The sequence below is a fragment of the Mustela erminea genome, chromosome 20 (assembly GCF_009829155.1).
Source record: "Mustela erminea isolate mMusErm1 chromosome 20, mMusErm1.Pri, whole genome shotgun sequence".
Classification (NCBI taxonomy): domain Eukaryota; kingdom Metazoa; phylum Chordata; class Mammalia; order Carnivora; family Mustelidae; genus Mustela; species Mustela erminea.
In genome coordinates, this window is record NC_045633.1 from 38,811,581 (window position 1) to 38,836,739 (window position 25,159).

Sequence of the window (25,159 nt, forward strand, 5' to 3'; positions counted from 1 at the left end):
ACTCTCCGAAGTGGCTTCGGCCTCCGTAGGTGCTGGCGAAGGACTCGCACGCGGCCGTCTGCGGAGAGGCCTCTGGGAGGTGCGAGAAATACAGAGCTCTCAGGTTTGTCCCCATGACCCCCGCCCCCTCCGCTCCCCACCTGAGTGCCAGACGGCGGAGAGACTGAGCTCTCTCAAGTCACCTACAAATTGCATAGGGGCACCCGACCAAGAACTTTAGGACCCATCCTCGCTGCGATGTGTCTGTGCAGAAATGCTACGTCGTCACCCAGGTGTCCGAAGAGTAAAAACCAGCACAGCCCAACCAGCTGGCTCCAGTCTGGGGACTATTCCCACACCTGAGCCGGAAACGGTGGTCCCCTCCCTCGGCCAGCGTTACTGTGGGCTCCTGGGGCCGTTTGTTTCAGCTGCTTTACGGGGAAAAATAATTCTTCTTTTCTACCCCCACGAAACTCAAGTGTCACAAACCAACCATTAATACTGCAGTTGAGGTTCCAGGTTTGGAAGAAAGATTAGAACAAACATGGTCTGGAGTTGGAACCAGACAAGGGTACGGGAGCCCTGTGGGAGTGAGGAGGAGCCCTGCACTTTGTGCAAAGGGAACGCGGCACCAACAGCGATGCTAATGTGCACGGAAGCGACGCCCGGAGAGGCGCGCGGCTGGGGTCTTCCATCTCCAGAAACCACTTCAGAGAGGAAGCAATGAAACTCTGCTTTGCGATATGGTGAACTCAAATTGCGGACAACCCCTCTCCCCCAGGGGAGTGAGTTCTGGTCCCGGGGCCATGATTTCATGCTTCCCATCTCTCATCGCCACCTCCCCTCCAACCCTCTGAGTAAGTGTCGTGGGACACATCCGTTTATATTTAAAAGGAAATTTATGTCATGTTCGCTCCTGATCCTCGAAGGCATCACAGTGAGGACTTGAAAAGCCTGAACTTTCAGCCATCCACAGACGTTTCTCACATCAAAGCCCAGACCTTATAGGATCTGGTTCCATCTGTCAGGACCACCCAAGGTTTGGAAGCTATTGTCATTAGGTACCTTTTCCTCTCCTTCCTCTGACAATGGAGACCCTTACCTCTGTACCAGTGAGGACAGGGTCTTTGAAGGATGAAGAGCTGAGGTTGGGGCGGAAGGAACAGGAAACGTGTCCCTGGAGGCTTCGAGCTAAGACAGAAAATCATGATGGGATGGCCAGATACTCCCACGTTCCCACCCTGAACTGCACAGGATTCAGGCTAGTGGTTTGCTTTTTCGCTCTCAGGAGCCAGCTTGCCCCGACATGGGAGTGATCATCCTTGGGTGTGTCTTGTCCGTATCATTACCTCTGCCACCATCACCGTCACCACTGTCATCGCCGTCATCACAACAACAGCAACAAGTCCTACCACCCTTTCTCTTTAGTGGGCACTCACCCCATGTCACATACATACAACAGTAACTCACGTGCAACAGGAACTCACTCTCTACTACCCTATATATCATAAGAAGGTACATGCTATCAGCCACGTGGTACAAGTGATAAAACCAAAACTTGGGGAGCACTGAAGTGAGTCATCGGACTCTAAATGTCACGCATCACCAACCACGTTCACTGCCATATATTTCATCCCAAATCCGCTCCTATTAGAGAACGAATAATCAGGAACCAGCAGTTCCCTTAGGAACAAGCTGCTCTTGTGAGAAGATCTGGAGTCCATTCATTCAACAAGCATCTCTGAGCGATCACTGTGCGCCCAGACTTCCACGGTGCGCTCCTACGGATGACCAGGATGCACACGTCCACTGCCCTCAACACTGACAACCCCACCCGAAGTCAGTGTCCTCCCAGAGGGCTCTAGGGTCCCTGCCACCCAGCCCGTCCTGCTAGCTCGATCCCATTTCTCCCTCCTTCGTTTAGAATTTCAGCACAGGAACTGGAAATACAGCCTCTATAGACATATACATATATATGTATTATGAAAGGGACAAATCTCCGGTGCTCTAAACCGTACTCCTCAAACCCAAACCTTACCAACAATACTTCCTCCTCCAAACCAGTAAGCGGGAGATTCCTAAAAGCAGGATTATACGTAAAACACTGATTTAAAAACTGGAAAACAGGTTTCGAGACTGCATTACGCATCTGTGGTGACCCGGCTGCTCATTCTGGGGGTTTAGGTTCCGCTCTGAGTGACAGAAGAGCGAGACAGAGTTGATTTGTCTCTACTCCAGGCAGCCAGGCTCCTTCCGGCTCAGCATTCCGTCACCCAGCGGTGGAACTCTGTCTGCCTGGGACCGGAGGATGACGTTTTCACTCCGGTGATAAGAAAGGGTAAAGAGGCATCGTGCGTCAGAGCTGCCCAATGTCACTTCTCCTAACATCCCTTTGGCCAGAATTTACCAATATGGCCACATCTAGCTCTCGAAGACGACTAAGGGATGTAGTCTTTAATCTAGCATCCGTGTGTCCTGCTAAAAATTCTGTTATTAGGGAAGAAATTACATTGGAGAGGAGCTAACCATCTGTGTTGTGTAAGATCCCCACATCTGAGGGACGTCACAGACCCTACTCCATCAAGAACAGGTGGGCTTAATTCCTCTTTTTATAGCAATGACCATTGGGTCCTCTCGTCTTCAGTGCCAAGGAAACTGTTGAGTGTAATTTTAGAACTTTCTATAACATTTCATTAGCTTTCAGTTCAACAGCTAGAAACCATCTCCAAGCTAATTTATATGGTCTCTGGCGATTTTAAAATACACCTGCTAATTTTTTGATACTCCTTCCTTTGAAAGATGGAGGTTAACTCCACTTACCCTAAGTGTAGACTGTCCTTAGTGACTCACTTCTAATGAATATATGTAACAGAGTGACAATACGTGACATCGAGACAAGGTCATAACATGATCCCTTGTTCTAGCAAAGGCCAAATCCCATATTTTGAAGTCACTCAAGGCGTCCTACCGAGAAGACATCATGGAAGGAATGGAGGCAGGTGTCCAGCCAAGAGCCATGCGAATGAGCTTGAGATTGGATTCTCCAACCCCAGTCAAGCCTTCAGATCACAACAGTCCTCACTGCAACCGTTTGAAAGCCATCAGGCCAGACCATGCCTGGATTTCTGATCCACAGAGACTTGGTAATAAAAAATGGTTTTTGTTTTAAATCAGTTTTTGGAGTAATGTGTTACACAGCAAGAGAATAATTCAGGTCTCAATGTAAATTTAGTGTTCTTTTGGCTTGAAAATTCGAGAAAGTAGAAATGACCATCTTGGTAGTGAAAATGTGTATTTTAAATAGCTGTGATTTAAAATCTGCACCTGATTTTAAATGATCTGGAGCTGTGCTTAGATGAGATGGTCTGGATACCACTGTGAAGAGGGACGACCAGGGAGCCGTCCCTGGGAGAACCCATTGCTAATACCACGTCCCTGAGCAGTCCCAGGAAGCAGCTGAACCTGCTGTTATCCAACTACCTCCAAGAGAAAGAGCTCGGTATCCACGAAGCCAGCCTCAAAATGATGAGTTCTGGAAAACTCTCTGCGGCATCTGGATGGATAATACTGAGTAATTCTGCTGGACAGGTCAACTTACTTAGTTCTCTGGGAAAGTGCTATGGGGCTCAGTCACCTTAGTCGATGCGTTGGGACACATTTCTTTTGAGCGTGGAAGATCCCACAGAAACACCATCCAGGTTATTTTATGATAGACACGGTCTGCTGCTAAACCCTGTTCCTCAAATAGCTCACGTCAAGGTCAAGGTTGATGATGCCGGCTCCTGAACTTTCAGATCTAGACATCACCTCTGCCTGCCATCGCAAGCAGGACTCTTAGGACTAGGAGCCAGAGAAACACGCTCCGGAGGGGGTTCACAGAAGCAGCTTGGGGGAAGACTTTGTATACCACAATCTGTCCTTGTGTCTCTGCGTCTGGAGAGTCTAAAATGAGCTCCTCGTCCTTCACGGAGGATCACCACCATCCTAAGCCACTATTACTAAAGGAAATAGGTAAAAATCGATTGACTGATCAATCGATCGATCCTCAGAAATTCAAGGGTGAAAAAAAATCTCTAAAATAATACAAAATACTTGTATATTGGATATTTTTCTTATGGGCCAAAGGGCTCCTATTTAAAATGAGATGAGGGGCACCTGGGTGGCTCAGTGGGTTAAAGCCTCTGCCTTCGGCTCGGGTCATGACCTCAGGGTCTTGGGATCGAGCCCCACATCCGGCTCTCTGCTCGGCAGGGAGCCTGCTTCCTCCTCTCTCTCTCTGCCTGCCTCTCTGCCTACTTGTGATCTCTCTCTGTCAAATAAATAAATAAAATCTTAAAAAAAATAAAATACAATGAGATGAGAGGTCTCTTCTTCCAACTGGGCCCTTCCAGGCTGTCATGGGAACAAGGTACAGGGTTACCTCCCCGCCCCAGCCCGCTGAAAGCTTGGAGCTGAATTTCACGCTCATTCACAGTAACTGCATCAGTTTAAGGGGCTGTCATGGTTTTTTTCTTCCTCTTTGTATGTGGATTTTTATTTTCTATTTCTGTTCTGACAGCCTTTGCAGTTTGTTTCTTCATTTATCATATGATGTCTCGATCACATTTGGAAGCAGGCAGCATATAAATCACAAATGAATAAAGTGAAAGTGGCAAGGTCGGGACTTGGGCTTCTGCCTTGGACACGGCTATCAAAATGCATTTTTGGAACAAGAGGCAGGAAACTCTAAGAAGGCTTAAGCCAACGTCCCTTTAAGGAGAGGGCCCTTGGAAGCGGCTGTCATCAGAGAAATCCGTCCTTGGCTCTGCTGACAGAGCTTCGTGGCTCTTTCCCTCTCCAGGCTCAAAGGCAGGTCAAGCCTCCAGGAGGAAGGCCCGGAGATAGATAAAAAAGACCCAGGTTGTAAAGCTAATTCCCAGCTCGGAGCAGAGCTGTGTATCTGGCACGCCCACTCTCGTTGGATGATGTGGTTCTTTCTCTGTGTAGGCTTTATCACCTCCCCTGGAGAAGAGAACTTGGAGCCATCAGCTTCTCAGATAAGAGTTGCGAGTTTCTCTTCTCCTGACAGTCATGTCTCTGCCTCCTGAAAACCCCTCTTGGAAAGCCTGTAGACGCAAGTGTCTCCAAAAAGGCAAATTAGGGTGTGCCTCTTGGATTTTTAAATCAACCAGCGGAACTAGAGGAAGAAAGGAAAACAAAGAAGAAGGGAGGATGGGGGCCTCCTTTACAAGAAAATGAAGGATGGCCCGGATGGGTGGAGGCGGGGAGGGGTCCTTCGGAGCCCACCGCCCAGGAGCCAGCCGCTTCCAGCAGGAAATCACGCCCATCGCCAGCCTCTTCTGGGCTGCACGGCACCTCTGCTCTCGGTGAGCAGCACACTGGGCTCACACAGAGCTTTAAAAATATCTCTCCACCCACTGAACGTTTGATTAATCAGGCAAGTTCTCACCCATGTGTCACAGCGGTGGCAGTGATATACAGGATGGTGACATGAGGGTGCGGGGAAGGCACAAAGGGTCTCATCTAGCAGAGAGGAGGACCCGTAGCATCCAAGTTAACGAGCATGGGCCCCGAGGCCTGCTGACCGTCGCATCCGAGTTCTAAAACATGCCCACTAGCAACCTGGGACAAGATTCCTATCGCAATCCCCCGCCTTTGCAAAAATAATAATAATAATACCTTCATTCCAGGATTATTGCAAGGATTAAAGGTGTTGATTCATCTGCAGCATTCTGAACACAGAGGAAGCAATCAAGAAACTTGGGCTGTGACGACTGTGCTGATGGTGACAACGACAACGCTGAAACTTAAAAGATGGGTCTCAGTAGACAGAAGCAGCTAGAACAAAGGCAGAGAAGCAGGAGAGATCTTGAGGCGGTAGCGAACAATCTGGAAATAAAGCAGGGAGTGAAAGCAGACAAAAAGGAAGGGTCCAGGCCACACGGGACTTCCTCTGCTTTGTCCCAGCATGTCCCTCGGGCTCACCCAGCTGTAGGCTATGGAAAGCCACTTTAGAATTATAAACAAAAATGAACTATCAAAGGGTCAAGTGCTATGCTGGTTGAAAATTACTTTTAACTCGTTCATGTAGAAAAAGTAAAATAAAATTATTTTATTAATAAGGGACTTCTGCTGTGCAATAAAGTACTGGTGTAAGAACAACCCTCCCCTTCGAGTACAACCGAACAACGCAACAAAGTATCAAAAGCAACTATTTTCAGGCTGTAGACAATGGGCAGCGCAGGGACTTCAAGGGCAGGGACAAGGGAAACTGACCCGGTGAGCCTGGCCTTGGCCCTAGCTCTCTGCCTGGGGACCATTCCCCACCAGCTCATGAATCCGAGTTGCTGAAGGAACTAGAGCCATGTGGGGTAAGGCAGCAGAAAGAAGGAAACTGCAGAGTGAAGGCTCCGGAAGCCTCCATGTGGGTTTCCTGGGAACATCTGGCCAGAGGCTGGACTACCCCCGGGGAAACTGAGATTAAACCAGACTCACCAGGAAGCAGCTGCTCCAAGGCTGAGACGAGAAAACAGATCCTAGAATTGAAGCCGTCCTATGCGTCTGAAAGACCTCATTAATACCCCAGGTGGACGCCGAGACACGAGAAGGACCTCATCGTGACAGTAAGAAAACTACTCCGAAGGTCCCCTTGAGATCCACATGATCAAAACCTAAAACCAAGCCCTGAGAAGACCCACAAGGAAGACAGAGTTTGGAGAGTCCCTGCCCAGTTAGAGTGGCTTGGGGGACACCTCAGGACTTCCACAGCTCTGCCATAACAAAGCATGAAAACCAAACCTACACAACCGGAAGCGGTCAGCCAGTCATTGAGCAGGTCTCTGGAGCAAAACTCACACTCTTCAGAGAAAGATAACAGAACACAGAGTCTCCAGAGCGTAGCACCCTCAGTGGTCAGCAGACAGTCACGTATTAACAGCACACAAAGGAACAGGAAAGTTTTAATATAATCAAAGGGGGGGGGCAGTAGAAACCAACCCCAAGATGGCCTAGAGCCTAGATGCTGGATTTAAGTACATAAAGACTTTAAAGAGCTATTATAAATATAGGAAAATATGTCCAAATAATTAAAGAAAAGTATTGTTTCAATGACTAAGCAGATGAGTATTTCAACAGAAGAATGGAAACTATAATAAAGAACCTAATTAAAATTCTTGAACTAAAGAAATTAGATGCATGCCTCTGTATGTGTGTGTGTGTGTGTGTGTGTGTGTATGTGTGTGTGTGTGTGTTGGAAAAAAGGGAAACGGAAAGAAAGCAAATATTTTAATATTAACAATTAGAGGAAGGTACACGGTGTTTCACTGTGCTTTCCCAACCTCTGTGGGTTTGAAAATTTTTTAAAGATGAAAGAAATGTTGAAAATATATAATCACGTATTAGTAGGCCAAGAAGAAAATCGTTTTAAGCAGTGGGCTAAGCTCATCCAGTGTGTATCTGAGAAGCATCCCTCCAGTGAAATGGAATGGAGTGAAATCATAGATGAGGCACAAAGATACCAACTCCGGGGGACGGCAGCCAGGGCGCAGGGACCTGGCCCAAGACAACGGCAGTGTGGTCAGAGAGGACGGAACAGTTTCAAGATAAGTTGAGAGAAGTCGAGATCTGTAAGACTTTGCCAATTATATGTGGGGGGTGAGCAGAAAAAGAGGACTCCCAAATTACTGTTGTGCCCGACCGGGTACATCATGTGATGTAACTTCCTAAGGAAAATTCCAGAGGAGAGGCAGTTTCAGAGGAAAAAGAAAATCCATTCAGCTTTGGGTCTTTGGAGCTTAAAGAACTTGGGAGAGATCTACACAGGACTAGAGGCAGCAGATCTAAAATTCAGGAGGGAGACAGGGATTGAAGATAGGTATCTTGAGGCAATCAGCTCGGGGATGTCCATGGAGACAACAACAAAAAACCACCCCAGGACACAACAGTGTGTGAGCAGTGGGCAGAACAGGAGGGACACACAAGGGAACACTGGGAATGACGAAGAGATAGAAAAAAGGAAGGAGGAGCAGCTAGTGACATGGACGCCAGAGCTGGGACAAACTCCAAAACCAAGCGCGTGAGCACGCTGCCAGGTGCTGCAGAAAGTCCAGGACAAACACTGATTTCTCCAAAAACCAGAGTCCACTGGATTATGTAAGCAAGGGGTCATTGAGGAAACCGCGCTGTGCTGATGCACTGATTCTGGAATAATCTAAAGCAAGTCAACCAACTACTGCAACGGGGCTTTGCGAGAGAAGGGTGGTTAACTCATACATCTATCCCAAAGCTCAAATTAAAATGCCCCAGAAATGTACCTATGAGCAGCTCACCAGAAACAGCAATTTTGAGATGCATATACATGTCCAAGTTTGAGGAGAATTTTCACGATTGGCAACACCAGTGAAATTGGAGAAAAATAGTTTCCACCTGTCCTGGGAACTGCGGTGGTACTTAGGGCAGGAAGATATTGACTCACCACCATTGTTTGCCCCGCCAGGGACCCAGAAGCTAAGTGACCAGCAAATCAAGCTGTCACTCCCTATCTCCTAGCAAGTTCTCCAAGCGAATCCAAACCTAGCCCAACAGCACCCCTTTTCTAAGCTCCTTTAGGGAACCTGCTCTCTGGGAGCAACCAGAGCTGTGGGGTGCTGTGTCCCATCCTAGATTACTCCCCAACAAGATGAGAACCAGGGGGTACCTGGGTCTCTGAACGCTGCATACGCCTAGTTTGGGAACAGGACAAGAGCAAGAGAAGGGAAAACAAAGGACTGACAGAATTCTGCGGCACAGGGAGCAAACCCAACAGCAGGGCCATCAAGATCTCACCTCCACTCAGCAGCCATGGACTAGATGAGCATCTTCTAGAAACGGGACCCTGCAGCTGGGGCTGACAAAGGGAAAATTATCGCAGGTCCAAGATAAAGCAAAGATAGAACACAGAAGCTAAAGATTCTTTACAAACCCTGTGTGCCCACAGATTCTGGGCCCACAAAGAACTTTATTGAGTCACAAACCAGAGCAGAAAAAGGCAAAATGGACCATAGAAAAACGCCTTCTAATGCAAAATAATAGTAGCATCAGCTAGAAGACTTGGGGGAAAAGGCTTTCTATATGTGTATCTATATACATTATGACAAGAAACCGAAGAGATGTTCATAAATTGTGTCCAAGATGGCCTCAGTAGAGCAAAGAGTTGGGAGAGAATAAAAACAATATGGCGCCAGTAAAGCAGGAAGAGAGAAATGTGAGGAAGACACATCCTAAGACTTAGCCCAACAGAGAGGGGCACGGTGAGATTATATCCTAATAACTACAAACTGAAAGCAACCCAACACCCACTGAGAAACAGCACAGATAAACGAATGGTGGCGTATTTACCTAGGATGGGATCCTGTCCATTAATGGAAATGAGTCCACTTCGGCTACCCTCAACGGCATGGCTGAGTCTCGCAAACAAGTTAAGGAAAAAAGGCTGAGAACCGAGGAATAGATATGGCATGACCCGAACCCCACCCCCCACTCTTACCCCCACCCCGAGCCGAAGGGAAACACAAGCACCATGAAACAATGAGAGTGAGCCGGCGGGGTTGGGGGTCGTCTCTGAGGCAGAGGCCCTGGGAAGGGTCTTGGGAAGGTGCTACCGGGGGCTGGTAACACGACCGTCCTTAACCTGGATGGTGGCTTCGTGAGTGTTCACAGTCAAGAATGTTACTAACTGTGCATTAATACTTTTCCATACGCTATTTTGACCAAAAAGTGTTTTAAAAAGGAAGGAAGGCGACCGAAATAAAACCAGGCTTCCAAGAAACTGAAACGTTTATCCATAAAGAAAATACGCTCTAAAGGCAGTCATAAAAAAAATGGTAAAATGACCGTAGCCCAGTAAATCACCGATGTCGGAGGCGAACTCGAGAATGGACGACGGGAGTAGAGACACATGATGCGGAAACCAGACCGAAGTGCAGGGTTAGCAGGGACGGCAGGACACGCCCACACGCAGACATTTCCCAGAGGGACCCTGAGGACGCCGGACCCCAACATCGTAGACATAACAGAGGGGGGATGACTAGATTACATCCTAACAGCCCAGACTGGAGACCCAAACGTGCGTCCTGCATGGGACGGATGCAGACTGTGGACGTCCACGCCGTATAGGAGTGAAAACGGACGAACCGGAGACGGGGCCGACCTAACGACTACGAGAACGTCACGGGATGACTCAACAGAGAGCACGGAGAAAACAGCCTTTGCACAATTATAATTCGCACGTCCAGTAAGACTCCGCGTGATGCACCCTTAGTAGTACAAGATCCTGCTAGCAACGGTTGTAGATGAAGAAACGCTCGGGGCAGACGGCAGATGCCCTGGGGGACGGACAGGGACCACGACTTCTTTATTTCCTCCTCCACCCGGAAAGCGACTGGGTAAACGCTCCTGTAATGAATGATGCCCAGGAACGGACAAATGAATAAATAGGAATAAGTGGATGAGTGAGTGTCTCCACCAATCCACCCCTGCTGAGCTCGTCGGGAGCTTCCTGACGCTAATCTGGCCAACGCGATGCCGCTCCGTGTCATTTCCTCCCGGGCTGAGTTTGAAGAGAAGACACACAGACCTCCCGGGGCGGTGCCAGCCGGAGGCAGCCTGCGCGGTGAGTGGCTCTTCCACGCCTGCTCTGGGAGGGCAGCGGCTGGTGCACTGGGCAAGCGCGGCCCCTCCACAGGAGGAGAGGGGCATTCGCCCTGCAGATTAACACTAGCTGGGGCAGGGGCGGGGACCGGCCGCACGTGGGGCCGCAGCCAGCCACAGCGGGGCCGGGAGCGGGTGTGGTGACGAGCGCCGGTGCCCAGCTAACGGGCCACGGAGGGGGCTCGGATGTCCGTCAGCGTCCGACCCAGGAACCCCCGTCCCACACCACGCGTCCTCTGAGGGCAGATGAGTGGCCCCGTGGGGCAGGGCCTCCGGGCTCACCCAGCACCACCGTCCGGACTGCAGTGAGCCGTTGCAGACCCCAAGGGCCAGGCTCTGCCGCTTGGCTCCTGCTTCCCTCACCCCAGACCTCCCCTGGGGACCCCGTCCTCCAGCCTCTGGGCTCTCCCGCGGGCGCCTGTGAACAAGCCAGTCTTCTAGACAAGCAAGCAAACCTGACAGGACCAGGAAAGCTACCAGATGACCCCATCCCCCACTTTCCTCAAGTCCTGCCAACTCGGCGGCAAGCGTGGCTTTGCCGGCCCAGAGCTGACTTTCCCCACCTCCTTCTTGGGCGTAACGGCCCCGCGGCTCCCACCCGGGCACAGAGGCCGCACGCTGGTCAGACCATTCCCCTTGAAAGCCAGGAGGTGGGCCGTCTGGGGTAACTCCGACTTCTCCGTTTTAGAAAAGCCAGTTTGGGCCTCAGGCTTTCACAGGGTGTCGCACGGAGCCCAGCGTTCCAGGACACGAGGGAAAACGGCTTCTGGCTGGAGCTCAGCAGATGGGGCACCGGCAAACGTCTGGCTGAGTCAACCTAATTCTCTATCCCAGAAGAAATAAATCCCTTCTTGCTCGTTCTAATGTGATTGTTTAATCGGGGGCTTGGCTGACCAGTGAGGCTACAGCAGGGCGGTGTCCCAGGAGGAACACAGCCGCGGCGCGCCCCGCTTTGTTCTCATCCCTACCGCTGCCCCGCACGCCAGGGCCGCGCTGTGTGACAAAGGAAAGAGGCAATTAAAACCCTTGCTGTCCATTCCCAACTAGACGCGGCTTCCAGAGGCTTCTGATCGGGGCAGGATTCGGAGCACCGTGGCCCCACGTCAAGCTCCCCGACAGCCGGACCCCACAGAAACGACAGCGTGGAAACAGGACACGCCGCGGGAGATCAAGACTCCCTCAACTAGAAAACACATTTTGGGGGTCGAGGGCCATCCCCAAGGTCAGTTTACAAAGAAACCAGAGTAGCCACCAGAGGGAGTTCAGGCTAGCGGCAACGTCCCGCACGGGGTGGTCACTGGGGCGGTCACTGGGGCGGAGTCGGTCCCTGAGCTCCTCCCGGTCACACCAGACTTAGACGTGGCCGCGACGGGCGGCCCGCGCCTGGCGCTTTCATTTCCGAGCGGCTGCAGCCCCCCGTGCCTCCCGGGGCGACCGGCCTCCCCGACAGGGCGGCCTTACCGTCCAGCTCCTCCACGGAGATGTTGGCGAGCTGCTCGCTGTCGCTGCCGGCGGAGAGAGAGCGGTTGAGGTAATTCCCCTTGTACAGCAAGCCGGCGGTCACGTGGTGGAAAGGCATCTTGTCCCTGTCCACAGAGAAGTGGGAGTGGGGAGAGAAAGAGACCGTCATTCCTTCCGTCCTTCCTCAGAGGGCCACCCCGGGTTCCAGAGGGCCCGTGTCCTCTTTAACAGAACAATCCCGCTTCTAGAGGGGAAGGAGAGAATGCCAGGGTCCTCGAGGTCTGAACCGTCCCCCAGACGATCTCAGGTTCTAGCGCTTTCTTTGCTTTACACCTCGCTGCCTTTCTGCCGATTTCATCCCGAATCTCGCAGACTGTGGGACCCCACGTCACCCCCCCAGGCCTTTCCAGGCGAAAAGGGATCGATCCTCTGCGCCCCTTTGCCCAGCCCGACAAACTCTCTTGTCGGTACTGATCGGGAACGCACATCCCAGGAAGGTCGGGCTCCCCAGGGACCGGGAGTCGCAGTTGTGACCGTGCGGCGATGCAGCCGGTCCACTCTTCCCAGGGAACGCAGATGATCCACGCACACAGCCCTCGAACCAGGCAGGAAGTGGCAGGCCCTACGTAAATGCACGGACGGCCTTCTGCACCTCGGGGAAGCGGTCCCCAGGCCTGGCCGGGGCGCAGACACCTGCTGCCGACGCGGCTCCGAAGCACCCCGCCCCGAGACGCTCACCGCCGGCTGTAAAGGCGGGCAGCACCTCCGGTGTCCCACAGCAAAGCAGCTCCCAGCAGCCTCCCGGAGAATCAAAGCACCCCTGAGGCCAGACCAGCAAACCCTCCAGACACAGCGTCCCTGCCCAGCCCCGGCCCTAGAGCTTAGGGGTTCCCACGGGGCCGGGCAGGCTAAGGTGAGAGGGAGGAAAGAGAGATGGTCAGGACGTGGGAAGAGCGAGTGCAGAAGACCCAAGACCGGGCAGTTAGAGAACTGGGCGGCTTCCGAGCAGAGAGCCCAGGACTCTCCTGGCAGTGCGTGAGCTGCTGGGCACATCAGCCAACGTGTTCCGCTTCCCTGTCTGCCAAGGGGGCTAAGCGGACGGACCAAGCTTTGCGTGGACTGAGGGAATAGGCAGGAGGTATGGGACGTCACTTACAGGCTGGGGGTAAAGAAAACCTAACAGAGCTCCAGGAAGAGGAACTGGGCAGCACTGGAAGGAGTAATCCCCCCGTCACCCGGGGCATTCAAGCAGAGTGAGGGCCTCCCTGCCAGGGTTCTGTGGGAGACAATGACCCCTGAGCGCTCTCCGCCCCCATTGCTCCTCCTTCCCCCGCAGAAGCCACCTGCAGAGCTCAGTTTTACTCCAGTCTGCATCTGTAGGAGAGTCGGGGAGCTGAAGGCCCCCTCGGGGCACGGCCGAGTGACAAGGTGTACATCACGGGAAGACAGCCGGCCCGAGGACGACCGTTCAGGACACGCACCCCTCCCTGTCCCTCCAACCACCCTCATGACAGCAACTGTCCTAATCCTGGGGTGGTGGAGTCGACGGGCACCGAGGGGGTGGGCCGGCGGGGACGCTCTGCCTTCTTTTCCCTGGGACAGCCCCCGCGTGACAGCCCTGCAGGACCCGCCGGGCCTCTCTCCCTCCGACCCAGGCACATGCCGGCATGTCCCTACTTGGGCCGGGAGCCGCTGTCGTACACAGCGACCCGCGAGGCTCCTCAACGCGCAGGGCCTGATCCGGAACACGAACCCGTCGTGGAGGACCGGGTCCCGGAGCACCAGCCTCCCGGGCGCTCGTCAGACCGAGGAGCCCCGGCCACGCCCCGACGTTTGCACAGGCCATCGCGCTCTCGTTCCAATCTCGAGATGTCTAAAGCGAATTAATTACCTTCCTAAAACATGGGCCACACTTCCTGACGTCTCTGTCAAAGGTCTCCACGAAGGTTCTGGACCCCAAAAGTAAACCAGACGCGTGGCCGGGGCAGGAGCCAGCCGTCGGGCTCCAAACCGCACTCGCCCCTCCGCGGCGAATGAGACGGACATGGACGGGCCCGTCACAAACCCGGGGTGTCCGTTACGCAGCACGACGGCGCCGATCCGTGACGCGAGGAGTGTCACGGGCTAAGTACGTCCGACTCACCCCTCCCGGCCGCATCGATCTTGACACGTCAAATACAACACGAGAATCGGTCGGTCTCTGGACAAACCGTTCAATCACCACCTCGTCTTTTCGCCGACTCACTTCAGGACAAACGTGTTTCCAAGTGAGACGCGGGTGTATGAGTCAGGGCGGCCTCCGCTCCCCGGGGCCGGTCCTGATCTGGGGGCCTGCGCTGCGTTTGCTCAGAACACGGGCGAGGCTTCCTGTGCGGCTTGGGCTTCCCTCCCGGCACCGGCCACAGGACCGTGTCGGCCGCATCGGCTGTTCTTTTCAACACGGACCCAGTCGGGTACGCCGGGAAGACACTCCGTTCGCCACCAGGGAGAAGCCGCCCCACGGTCGCCCCGGGAGGTCAGCGCACGGCAGAGGGCGTCCCCGGCCTGGTCGCTGCTCTTCACGCCGCTTTCTCCTCCCGTTTCACAACCGCCTTCCCTTGCCGACCTCTGGCCTGGGGGTCTGACGCTCCCAAGGCGCCCCACGAATTTTTACGGCCACGGTAACAAGGTTATACTCGATGGAACATAGCCAAGCCACGGCCCAGGTCAGCCGCCCAGTAAATGTCCAGGACTCTGCAGAGAAAACCGGCCGCCACGGAGTCCCCCCAGACACAGCCGCATAATCTGCTTCTGGAAAAGGCCGCAGACCGAATCAGCGCATTCAGTCTGCACCAAAACGCCCCTGTCTAGTGGGAAAGGAAGTGTGCAAGAGAGCCACACGTGTGGGCAAGCGAAGTCTCGTTCAAGAAAGGGGAGCACAGGGCGCCTGGGTGGCTCCGTGGGTGAAGCCGCTGCCTTCGGCTCAGGTCATGATCTCAGGGTCCTGGGATCGAGCCCCGCGTCGGGCTCTCTGCTCGGCGGGGACTCTGCTTCTCTCTCTCGCTCTGTGATCTCTCGCTTTCTCTCTCTCTCAAATAAATAAACTATTTTTTTGTAAAAAAGAGTTTAAAAAAAGAATGTTATTTATTTATGCGACAGAGAGCACGAGCGGGCATACAGGGGCGGAGGACAGAAGGAGAGGGACAAGCAGACGCCCCTCGGGTGCAGAGCCTGGCCCGGGGCTCGCTCCCAGGACTCCCGGATTATGACCTGAGCCAAAGTCAGTTATGGGATCGACTGAGCCCCCAGGTGTCCCAGAACACACTGGGTCACTAAGAGGTCAGTAAGGACCTGGCAGAGGGCACCAGGCACCATGGTGCCGAGGGAGCTGAGCAGCGGAGCCCGGGGGTCCCAGGGCCACACGCTGTCCGCAGGCAGCTCGCTCCCTCCGGAGGAAGGAGCTCTTTGCAAGGAAAGCACCAGAACTGAAGAGGAGTCTGTTTCCGGACACCAGGGAGGCCGGCTTCACGGTCACCTCGAGGACCACGTATCAAGAGTCTGAAACAAAAGGGTGTGGCTGGGGGTTGTGGGGGCTTGTGAAACAGGTGAAGGGGAGAGAGAGGACACGCACTTTTTTTTAATTTAATTTTTTTTTTTGAGAGAGAGAGAGAGAGAGAGCGTGGGTCCAGTGGGGGCCTGGAAGGGGCAGAGGGAGAGGAGAGAATCTTAAAGCAGCTTCCACGCTGAGCCCGACGTGGGGCTCAATCCTGAGATCACAGCTGAGCCGAAACGGAACCCGCTGAGCCACCCGACGCCCCAGAGCACCTCATCGTGGTGCGCACCGAGGGCCGTGGACAGTTGAATATCGGACACCGGAAACCAAAAAACACCACAGGCTGCCTCTACCACAAGTTACATTCAAGATAATACGCAGATAAATAACAAAAGGGGCGGCTCCCATTCTTAGGGTCAGGGAACGGTCCCCGGCAGAGTCACAAACAGAAGAAGCCGCTCACCGTTGTCGCGACGATGACCCTCCTGACGCTTCATTTCCCGTGTGCTCCCCTGGGCCACCCGGCGCCCCCCTGTTTGCTTCAACATGTAACATCCGAATCAGAGTCCGGAGGAAAGCCAATGCCCCCCCACCGTGGGTGGGTCCCCTCGGGGCCGGGGGAGGCCGGAAGAGAACAAAGAAGCCGAGGGAGAATCCCTCCTCTGGCTTGGCCGCTAGGCTGGGACACCGTCTTCTCACGCCTTCCAACTCAGACTCGGCCTGGAGCTCGCGCCCTGGGCTCTCGCGGGTCCCCGGCTTCCAGCCGCAGGTCCTGGGACCTCTCACAGTGGGAGCCAATCCCTTACAATAAGTCTCTCTCTTCATGTCCTAGTAGTTATGTGTCTCTGGAGAACCCAGACTAATACACCTTCCTTTTTCTTTTGTCTACCAGAGCTAGGACTCGGGCACACTGCTGCAGGCTGACGCTACTATTCTGGAAGACACCGACCCAAAATGTCCTTCTGCTGAGCCTCTAAACAGTGCTCCTCCAAGTGTGGTCCGTGGACCGTGGCCAGGGAACCTGCTTCCGGCCGGTCTGCAGTGCGTTAAGGACAGGATTGGAAAGAAAGCACAGAAAGTTGTATGGCAGTTTATAGTGTTGCCCCAACGCCCAAGCGTGTGACCAGCTGACTTCAGGCTTCAACTAATCCTTCCCCACAAACAGTCTGAGACGCCCTGCTCCAAAGTCCTTCATTTAGGCTGTGTACGTTTCCGGTCATCGACCGCTGGGAGGGGGTAATAAAATCTAGAGAAATGCATTTTAACGTGTGTCTGAAACTTTTTCAAATAACTCACGGTTTTTTAAAAGTTTTTGATGGACTTTGGAAAGGAGGCACAAGACCTTGGTAGACGTTCTTCTGCTCTGCGGGAACCCAGAGCGCGCCTGGAATCTACTGCAGACTTCACGGAGTTTCCCGTCCTCTGACCACCAGCCGTGAGAAAGAGGAGCAACGTCCAACTCGCGTCGAAGAGAGCCGAGCCCCAACAGGGCCTTTGCCAAATCCCCCTAAAAATACCTGTGAAGGCACACGAAAGCAACGATACTCCCCATAGCACCAAGGCCAGGGTGTGGCCTAAGCTTCCAGAAAGTCAGCCCACTTAGGATCAGAATGAAAACCAGCGGCCACCCACGTCTTGAATCGAGAGACCAAAGAACAAAGTCAGATGGTAAACGGGGAAGGATTTTTATCTACCCCCTTTTCTTTCCTATCTGAATGGCCAACCACGACCTCCGGCTATCCCCGTCAGACTCTGTGGGAAGCGCTTTTGAAAAGCAGCAGGTTCAAATCCCCACTGTCCTTAGTACCCCGTCCTCCAGGCACTCAGGGGTCACCGAGACGGGAAATTCCCGGAGGCACCGGTACGGGTGAGAAGGACCCCAGAAGCAAAGACCTCCGTGCACTCTGGTTTTTCAGGTCTTACTTTCCATGAAGGAAGAACTACAGAGTATCTCAAACTCCCCCAGAAATGTGCGCCTCCTCCTCGTAGTCCAAGACTGAAGTTAAGGGGAGACAAGAAGGGCCCATCCTCCCCCAGCAAAGATGCCGCGCGGGAACGCTCGCCAGACACCCGCCGGGCATTTGCCCAAGCTCTTGAAGGACGACGGTGCTCCCCTGTGAAGCTCTGCAGGGGAGGCCAGCGGGCAGCAGCTCAAAGCAGCAGGAGTGAGTAAGCAGAACACACCCGCGTGGGGGTCTGCAGAAAGTTCCGCGACATTCGAGGAGGAAGCACTTGCAAGAGCAAAGAACAGGCCGTCGACAGCGGCGACGATTCGGGCAGGAAGACGCTGTCGGTTCCTGCTCGTGTCCTTGCACACAAGACAAGGGTGTGCGTGACACCAGGACGGAGATCCAGTAGGAACCACCACGGGAAGGCGAGGAGGCACCACGTCAAGACGACACGGCCGGATGCTGAGCCCTTGCAAAGCGAAGAAGGAACCCCCAAAATACCAGAAGGGAAACCTGCACTCGTGGCAGTGGGCCTGCTTCCGGCAAACAGAAAACTCAGCGAATACCAGAACGCATGCACGGACCCCCACTCGGATCGAATACACGCTAATATTTTACCTTATTTGGTGCAAATTTTTCTTTAACTGAAATAGTACAGGACATTGATATTCCTCCAATATGAAATGCCCCCTCCCCGTTCTTGTTTTAAATGTTCCTCCCTTGGGGGTAACAGTATCGAATGTATTAGAATATTGCTGTGTGTATCTTTAAATGTACATAAATGATATCACATCACATACGCTGTTACAACTTGCACACTTCACTCTGTATGAAATTTTAGGGATTTATTCAAATCCATATGCATACACCTGATTTATTTTTAGGGGTTCCATAGTTTTCCACTGTATAAATATATTACAATTTATTTATTCATTATCTAGGGGACATAAAAGTAGGCTGTAACGGGTGTGCCCGGTAGGCTCAGTCAGAAGAGCTGGGACACTTGATCTCGGGGTCAGGTTCAAGCCCCACATTCTGTTTAGAGATTTAAATAAATAATGTTTCAAAAAAAAAAAAAAAAAAGCATGCTGGGCCCCGGGGTGGCACCGTTGGTGAAGGGTGGCACGTCTTGGTCTCAGCTCAGGTCCTGATCTCAAGATGCTGAGATCAAGCCCCAGGTGAGGCTTGGAGTCTGCTTGAGATTCTCTCCCCTTCTCCCCCTCTAAAAAAAATAAATAAATCATTTTTTTTTTATTTTTTAAAACGAGTTTCTTTATTTCTCTGAGAGAGAACAAGAGAGCACAAGCAGAGGGAGCAGCATAGGGAGGGGGAGAAGCAGGCTCCCCACTGAGCAGGGAGCCCCACGGGGGACTCGAGCCCTGGATCCTGGGATCATGACCCGAGCTGAAGGCAGACGCTTCACCGACTGAGCCAACCAGGTGTCCCCTACATAAATCTTTTTCAAAAAGTGTGCTACAAAGAATATCGTCATGCGTGTCTCTTTGTGTATATTCGTAGGCAAGTCTCCAGCCTGCATACCTCAATAAAACATTACATGGTTTCGCCAAACTGCTCTCCAACGCGGCGGAATTCGTTTTCCACGGATACAAAACAAATTACCCTTGAAGTCAGTGGCTTGGAACAGGACGTAGTCACTATCTCACTCGTTTCGTGGGTCAGGAATCAAGAGTCGTGCGGCTGGGTGGTGCCGGCTCAGATCCCGTGAGTTTGCAGTCAAGACACTGACCAGTGCTACCACCATCAGAAGGCGTCACGCAGTCTGGAGAATCCACTTCCAAGGTGGCTCCAACAGCTCTTCACGGAAGTTCTCACGTCCTTGTGGTCCCTGCCATAGGGCTGCTCAGGTGTGCTTAGGACAGGGTAGCTGGCTTCCCCCGGGACGAGTGATCCAAGAGGCAGGAGGGAGATCTGACGACTTGGTCTTGGAAATCACATGCCATCACTTTCACCATATTCAGTTCTCTAGAAGCAAGGAGCCAAGTGCAGCCCACACTCATGGAGTCTGTTGAGCAGACTGGAATTAAAATAAAAATTCGGAAGTCTTGATTTACAGTATTTTCCCATTTCCATGGTGCATATACTCCTACAACAAATGGCCAGCTCCAAGCAGTCAACATGAGGTCACTGAACGTGGGCTTGGGAAGAGATGTGCCATGGTACACCAGCACAGCACTCCCAGGATTTCCACGTATTTCCACAGACACCGTTCCCACAGATGTCACCAAGTTAACCACAAACCGCAGATAACGGAGTCACATAACTAGGAAGTGATGGGTTTGGGGTATTTATTACCTTTGTTTTTTTAAATACAATTAACTGTCAGTGGATCCTTCATTGAGGAATGCACGTTTCATTTATCATTCACTTTAGAATGGCTACATGTAATAACAGGCTCATGAAATGCCTGAAAATTTAACAAATGCCTTTCACAAGCTCATATGGCTTGGCGCCAGCAGGACACCGGATGAAAACCTTCTTCCTGACCACTTCTGGTTGTTTCTACAGGAAAGAAAAGGCAACAGAAACATGACGCGTCTTCCAGCAATATTCCACTGTCCACTCTCCAGCTTCCTGTCTGTGACGAAGAGGTCGTGGAGATGGTGGCAGGAGTCGCAATGGCTCCTACGTCCTTGGATCACAGCTTCAGGGGTCCACTCTCCAGCTTTCGGGGAGGGCAAGAGGAAGTTTTAGGAACAGGAAAGCTATTCCAAATGCAGTCTTAGTGGCAGTAACTCTCCCAGAAGGTCGATTCTGAGTTATCCTGGGAGTCACTCTGGACACCTGCCTAAAATCCAGTCCGTCAGCCCTTGGACAAGTTGAAAACAGCAAATCCCGTGCATTCAGTCCCTTCCTTTTTAACATACCCGGAGCAGTCACTGGTCTTCAAACTAAGTCCTAACAGTTACATTATAGTATCTTCTGCATTTCTTAAATTCTTTTTTTTAATTTTCATATTTTTATCTCTGAGTATCTTATAAACAATTTCCTCAAATTAAATCTCAAAAGCTTGAAATTAAATTCCCCCATTCTTTTTTTAGTTGTAGCTTCATTCGTACCCCAACACTCATAGCAGCAATGTCCACAAGAGCCAAACGACGGAAGGAGTTGAGATGCCCTTCAACAGACGAATGGATAAGGAAGATGTGGTCCATGATTACAACGGATTATTACTCGGCCATCAGAAAGGATGAACACCTGCCATCTGCACTGACATGGACGGGACTGGAGGGGATTATGCTGAGTGACACAAGTCAAGCAGAGAGAGTCAATCATCATATGGTTTCACTTACTTGTAAAACATAAGGAATAGCCTGGAGGACATTAGGAGAAGGAAAGGGGGTAAATCAGAAGGGGAGACGAGCCATGAGAGACCATGGAAACAAACTGAGGGTTACAGAGGGGAGGGGGGCAGGGGATGGGTGAGCCCAGTGGTGAGGATTAAGGAGGGCATGTACTGCAGGGAGCACTGGGTGTTCTATGCAACTGATGAATTACTGACCTCTACCTCTGAAACTAATAATACACTATGTAACAATTAATTGAATTAAAATAAAATAAGAGAAAATAAAAATTATGTTACCAGTGTTGGGGGGTAGCTCTCGAAGGGGCAAGAACCCTGGGAGAGGCTGCCCGGCAGGAACGGGGCCGTGGAAGGGCGGGCTCTGCTCTGTCAAGGTCCAGGGCAGGAACCAGTACAGAAAGGGAAAGAGCTCCGCTGGAGACATCTGCCAAAGGGGGTTCAAGGTGCAGAGAAATGCCCGAGCCTCTGTCTTAAGCCACCTTCTCATCTCCCGCTGGTGCCTCCCTTTGGCCCGGAACTCTAGACAAGTAGTTTGCAGGGAGCAGTCCCTACAACACAGGCAGAGCAGGGGAAGGGGCAGGGGGACAGACATAGCAAGCAAGCAGACGCCTGGCAGGGTGCGTATTTATATTTTTGTTCTGTTTTATCTGGCATTCTGTGTTACAACAGGAGAACAATCCCCATCAGCTTCATGCCAACGCTTACAAAACTAGGTATCCTGGTGACATTCTGAACCTCAAAGAAGAGGCAAAGAGCTCTGAGCACCCAGGTAGAAACTACGGCGACTCACAAAATGACAGAATGAGACTCAGCTTCCTTGAGAACAAGCAGCAGCCACAATAATGACACAATTTTTGTCACCTGCTGCCTCTAAAAGACCATTTAAAGTAAAATAAGTAAGGATGCCTGGGTGGCTCCGTCGGTTAAGCATCTGCCTTCGACTCTGCTTATGATCCCAGGGTCCCGGGATCGAGTCCCGCATCGGGCTCCCTGCTCAGCGGGGAGCCTGCTTCTCCCTCTCCCTCTGCCAGCTCATGCTCTCTCCCGCTCTCTCTCTCAAATAAATAAATGAAGCCTTTTTTGAAAATGATGGCAAATGATTTGAAGGCAAATGTAAAAGAACAGAAAGTTCCGACTTCAAAACAATTCAAAACAAAAAAGCGTTGAAAGTATAAAAAGTCACTTCATGTTTAAAATGGGTAAAATTCAAAGTAATGTCAGTCACAAACCTCTATGCATCATATATTAGAAAGTAAAAATAATTTAAATATAAAGAAAAACTCATTAAAAAAAATTTGGTGAAGACTTTAAGTACACCCTCTAAACCTCTGACAAATTACCTGGACAAAAAAATAAAGAGGATGTGAGTAACGTAGACATTTTCCTGTGGAAACTGACTTCCTGTGTGTGCACACGCGTGTGTGTGCACGCGCATGTCCATCCCCCTGAGATCACTTCCCAGATTCCCATGAACATTTACCAAAATTTATCAAATAGAAGACCGCAAAGCAAACTTCTGCAGAGGTACTCAGAAGCAGATCTGGCACAGCTGAATTATAAATAGAAACAAGAATAAAAGTCAATATTTTAATAACTAAATGTGACACCTGGTCCAGCTTTCTTGAGATGCTCGACACACAACGCCGTGTGAGTTTAAGGTGTACAATGTGTCGATCTGAGGCACTTACATATCCACAAAACCATTATCACCCCAGTGCTAGCTCACACCTCGGCTGTGCCACATAATTACCATTTCCTTTTTGTAGTGAGAACAGTTAAGATCTACTCTCTCAGCAAATCTCAAGTACACAACTGCAGTATTTTCTAAAGATTTATTTATTTATTTGAGAGAGAGAGCAGGGGGAGGGGCGGGGGAGAAAGAGAATCCCAAGGAGACTCCACGCTAAGCAGGGAGCCCAAAGCGGGGTCAAACTCACAACCCAGAGACCATGACCTTAGCCGAGATCAAGAGCGGGACATTCAACCGACTCCGCCACCCGAACCCCCAAATGCACTATTACCACAGTCACCGCACTATACATTCAATCCCTAGAACATATTAAAACTGAATGTGTTAATATACTCCCTGAAATACTTCTCAGATCAATGTTTTTAAGTTAAAATTACAGGTCTACCTTCAAAAAACAAAAATGGAAATAACTTGTACAAAAAAAGTATAGGAGGTATCCAGCAAAGAAATATTCAGATCAAAGGTGAGGCATTTGTGAGGCTTTCATTATTCCAAAGAGAAAGAACAAACATGAAATGACTCTTCCATGCCAACTTCTTAGAAAACCCCCGACAACAAAATAAATGAAGAAAACAATAATAATGAAAGAGATGAATTAGAAAACAGACACGAGAGCTGGTTATTGAAACACGAGCAATGAACTAGACAAACTCCGACAGGTTTATTAAAACAAATAAAAGAAAGCACAAACAGGAAACATCCAGAAATGTGAGACTTCTACGTGCAGCTAACTCTAGACTAATAAATTTAAAACACGGCCTAAATAAATGATTTTTCTCTCAAAACCCAGAAATTAGATTTTCTTTATTGAAAGCAATGTGATTTAATATCATTCATGCTTATTGAAAATCTCAACATAACACTTTGTTAGGCAGTGATTTAAATATCTGGTTTTAGGTTGGGTGTATTTCTATACTTGATTTTAACATCTGCCGTAACCAAAAATATGCCTCAGAAAGAGACACAGATCCAAACTGCAGAAAAATGTCATTGGCAGTATTTACTCAATCACAATATTCACATCCTACAAGCGAACCAAGATTTTTGCCGATATTTTGGCTAGTAACGTTTCATCTTCCCTAATGTCAATGGATGATTTTTGCAAACTGCAAGCAGTCCCATTTTTATATTTTTAACAAATGGGTCTAAAAAACACTTGATCTCTGCATTTGGAAGATCTTTAAGTGCTGAACAAAATTCCGTTTCCAGATTTTTCAACTTTGCCGATTTGAGTTTATAGATAGAACACGCTCATCTTTTTTTTTTTTTTTTTTTTGGCAACAAAATCACATCATGGTTGAAACATTTCCAAAACCATGATTTTCAAAATGCTCTTTCCATAGCATGAGTTTCCTTTGAAAAGAAGTCATTTCCCCAAACCTTTGTTAAAGTGTCATCTTTCAGTGTGTGTAGCAGACAACATCTTGCCATCTCAGAAAAGATCAGCAAACGTGGATCATTTGCCTGTTTATGACGGAGAGGGGGTGACTGTGTGTGTCTGACAACTCTTTTAAGACCTTTGCCCCTGAAAGGAGCCCCAGGCGTTCCTGTGGTACAAAAGCCATCTGTAGCCATTTTCCATTTCGTTTCAATGAGTTAGGTCAGGTTTTATTATTCATGAGACTGACTAAAGTTCAACCTTTCAAATAGTCTTGTTCACATTTTTTCAGTAGCTTCAGCCAACTTTTGTCAGATCTGATGGGCTGTTCGGTGTTTTAATTCGTAAAGTGCTGATGAAGGTCTCCTTTGGGGACCTCAGAAAACGCCATCTCAGCCATTGTCTTGTGGTCCACTCGGGCCTGCGTGATCAGCACGATCCAAAAGCTGGAGCTTTGGCACACATCTTGCCCTTCTGGGGTGTTAGTCGAATTAAAACTAATTAATACAATTTATAAATTCCCCTAACCAGGTACTTACTTCACAAGTCACTGGAAACAAGGGCATGAGGAAATCAGTGGGAACAAGGTGACCGCCCCCATGTGCAGGACATCCACCTGCCCTGGTCACTGCCCCCACGTGCAGGACATCCACCTGCCCTGGTCACTGCCCCCAGGTGCAGGACATCCACCTGCCCTGGTCACTGCCCCCATGTGCAGGACATCCACCTGCCCTGGTCACTGCCCCCAGGTGCAGGACATCCACCTGCCCTGGTCACTGCCCCCAGGTGCAGGACATCCACCTGCCCTGGTCACTGCCCCCAGGTGCAGGACATCCACCTGCCCTGGTCACTGCCCCCATGTGCAGGACATCCACCTGCCCTGGTCACTGCCCCCAGGTGCAGGACATCCACCTGCCCTGGTCACTGCCCTCATGTGCAGGACATCCACCTGCCCTGGTCACTGCCCCCAGGTGCAGGACATCCACCTGCCCTGGTCACTGCCCCCAGGTGCAGGACATCCACCTGCCCTGGTCAGTGCCCCCACGTGCAGGACATCCACCTGCCCTGGTCACTGCCCCCACGTGCAGGACATCCACCTGCC

At 51.0% G+C, this 25,159-nt stretch overlaps 1 protein-coding gene across 7 annotated transcripts in view; it reads right to left on the reverse strand.

Moving 5' to 3' along the window:
• CALN1 (calneuron 1) overlaps positions 1–25,159 on the reverse strand; it is a 492,584-nt gene that overhangs the window by 334,096 nt on the left and 133,329 nt on the right. For all 7 annotated transcript variants that reach the window (XM_032328188.1, XM_032328183.1, XM_032328182.1 and 4 more), the window contains one exon: positions 12,127–12,251. In XM_032328188.1, coding sequence (XP_032184079.1) covers positions 12,127–12,244 — 118 coding nt within the window. In that variant the 5' untranslated portion in view covers positions 12,245–12,251. The remainder of the gene's footprint in view (positions 1–12,126; positions 12,252–25,159) is intronic.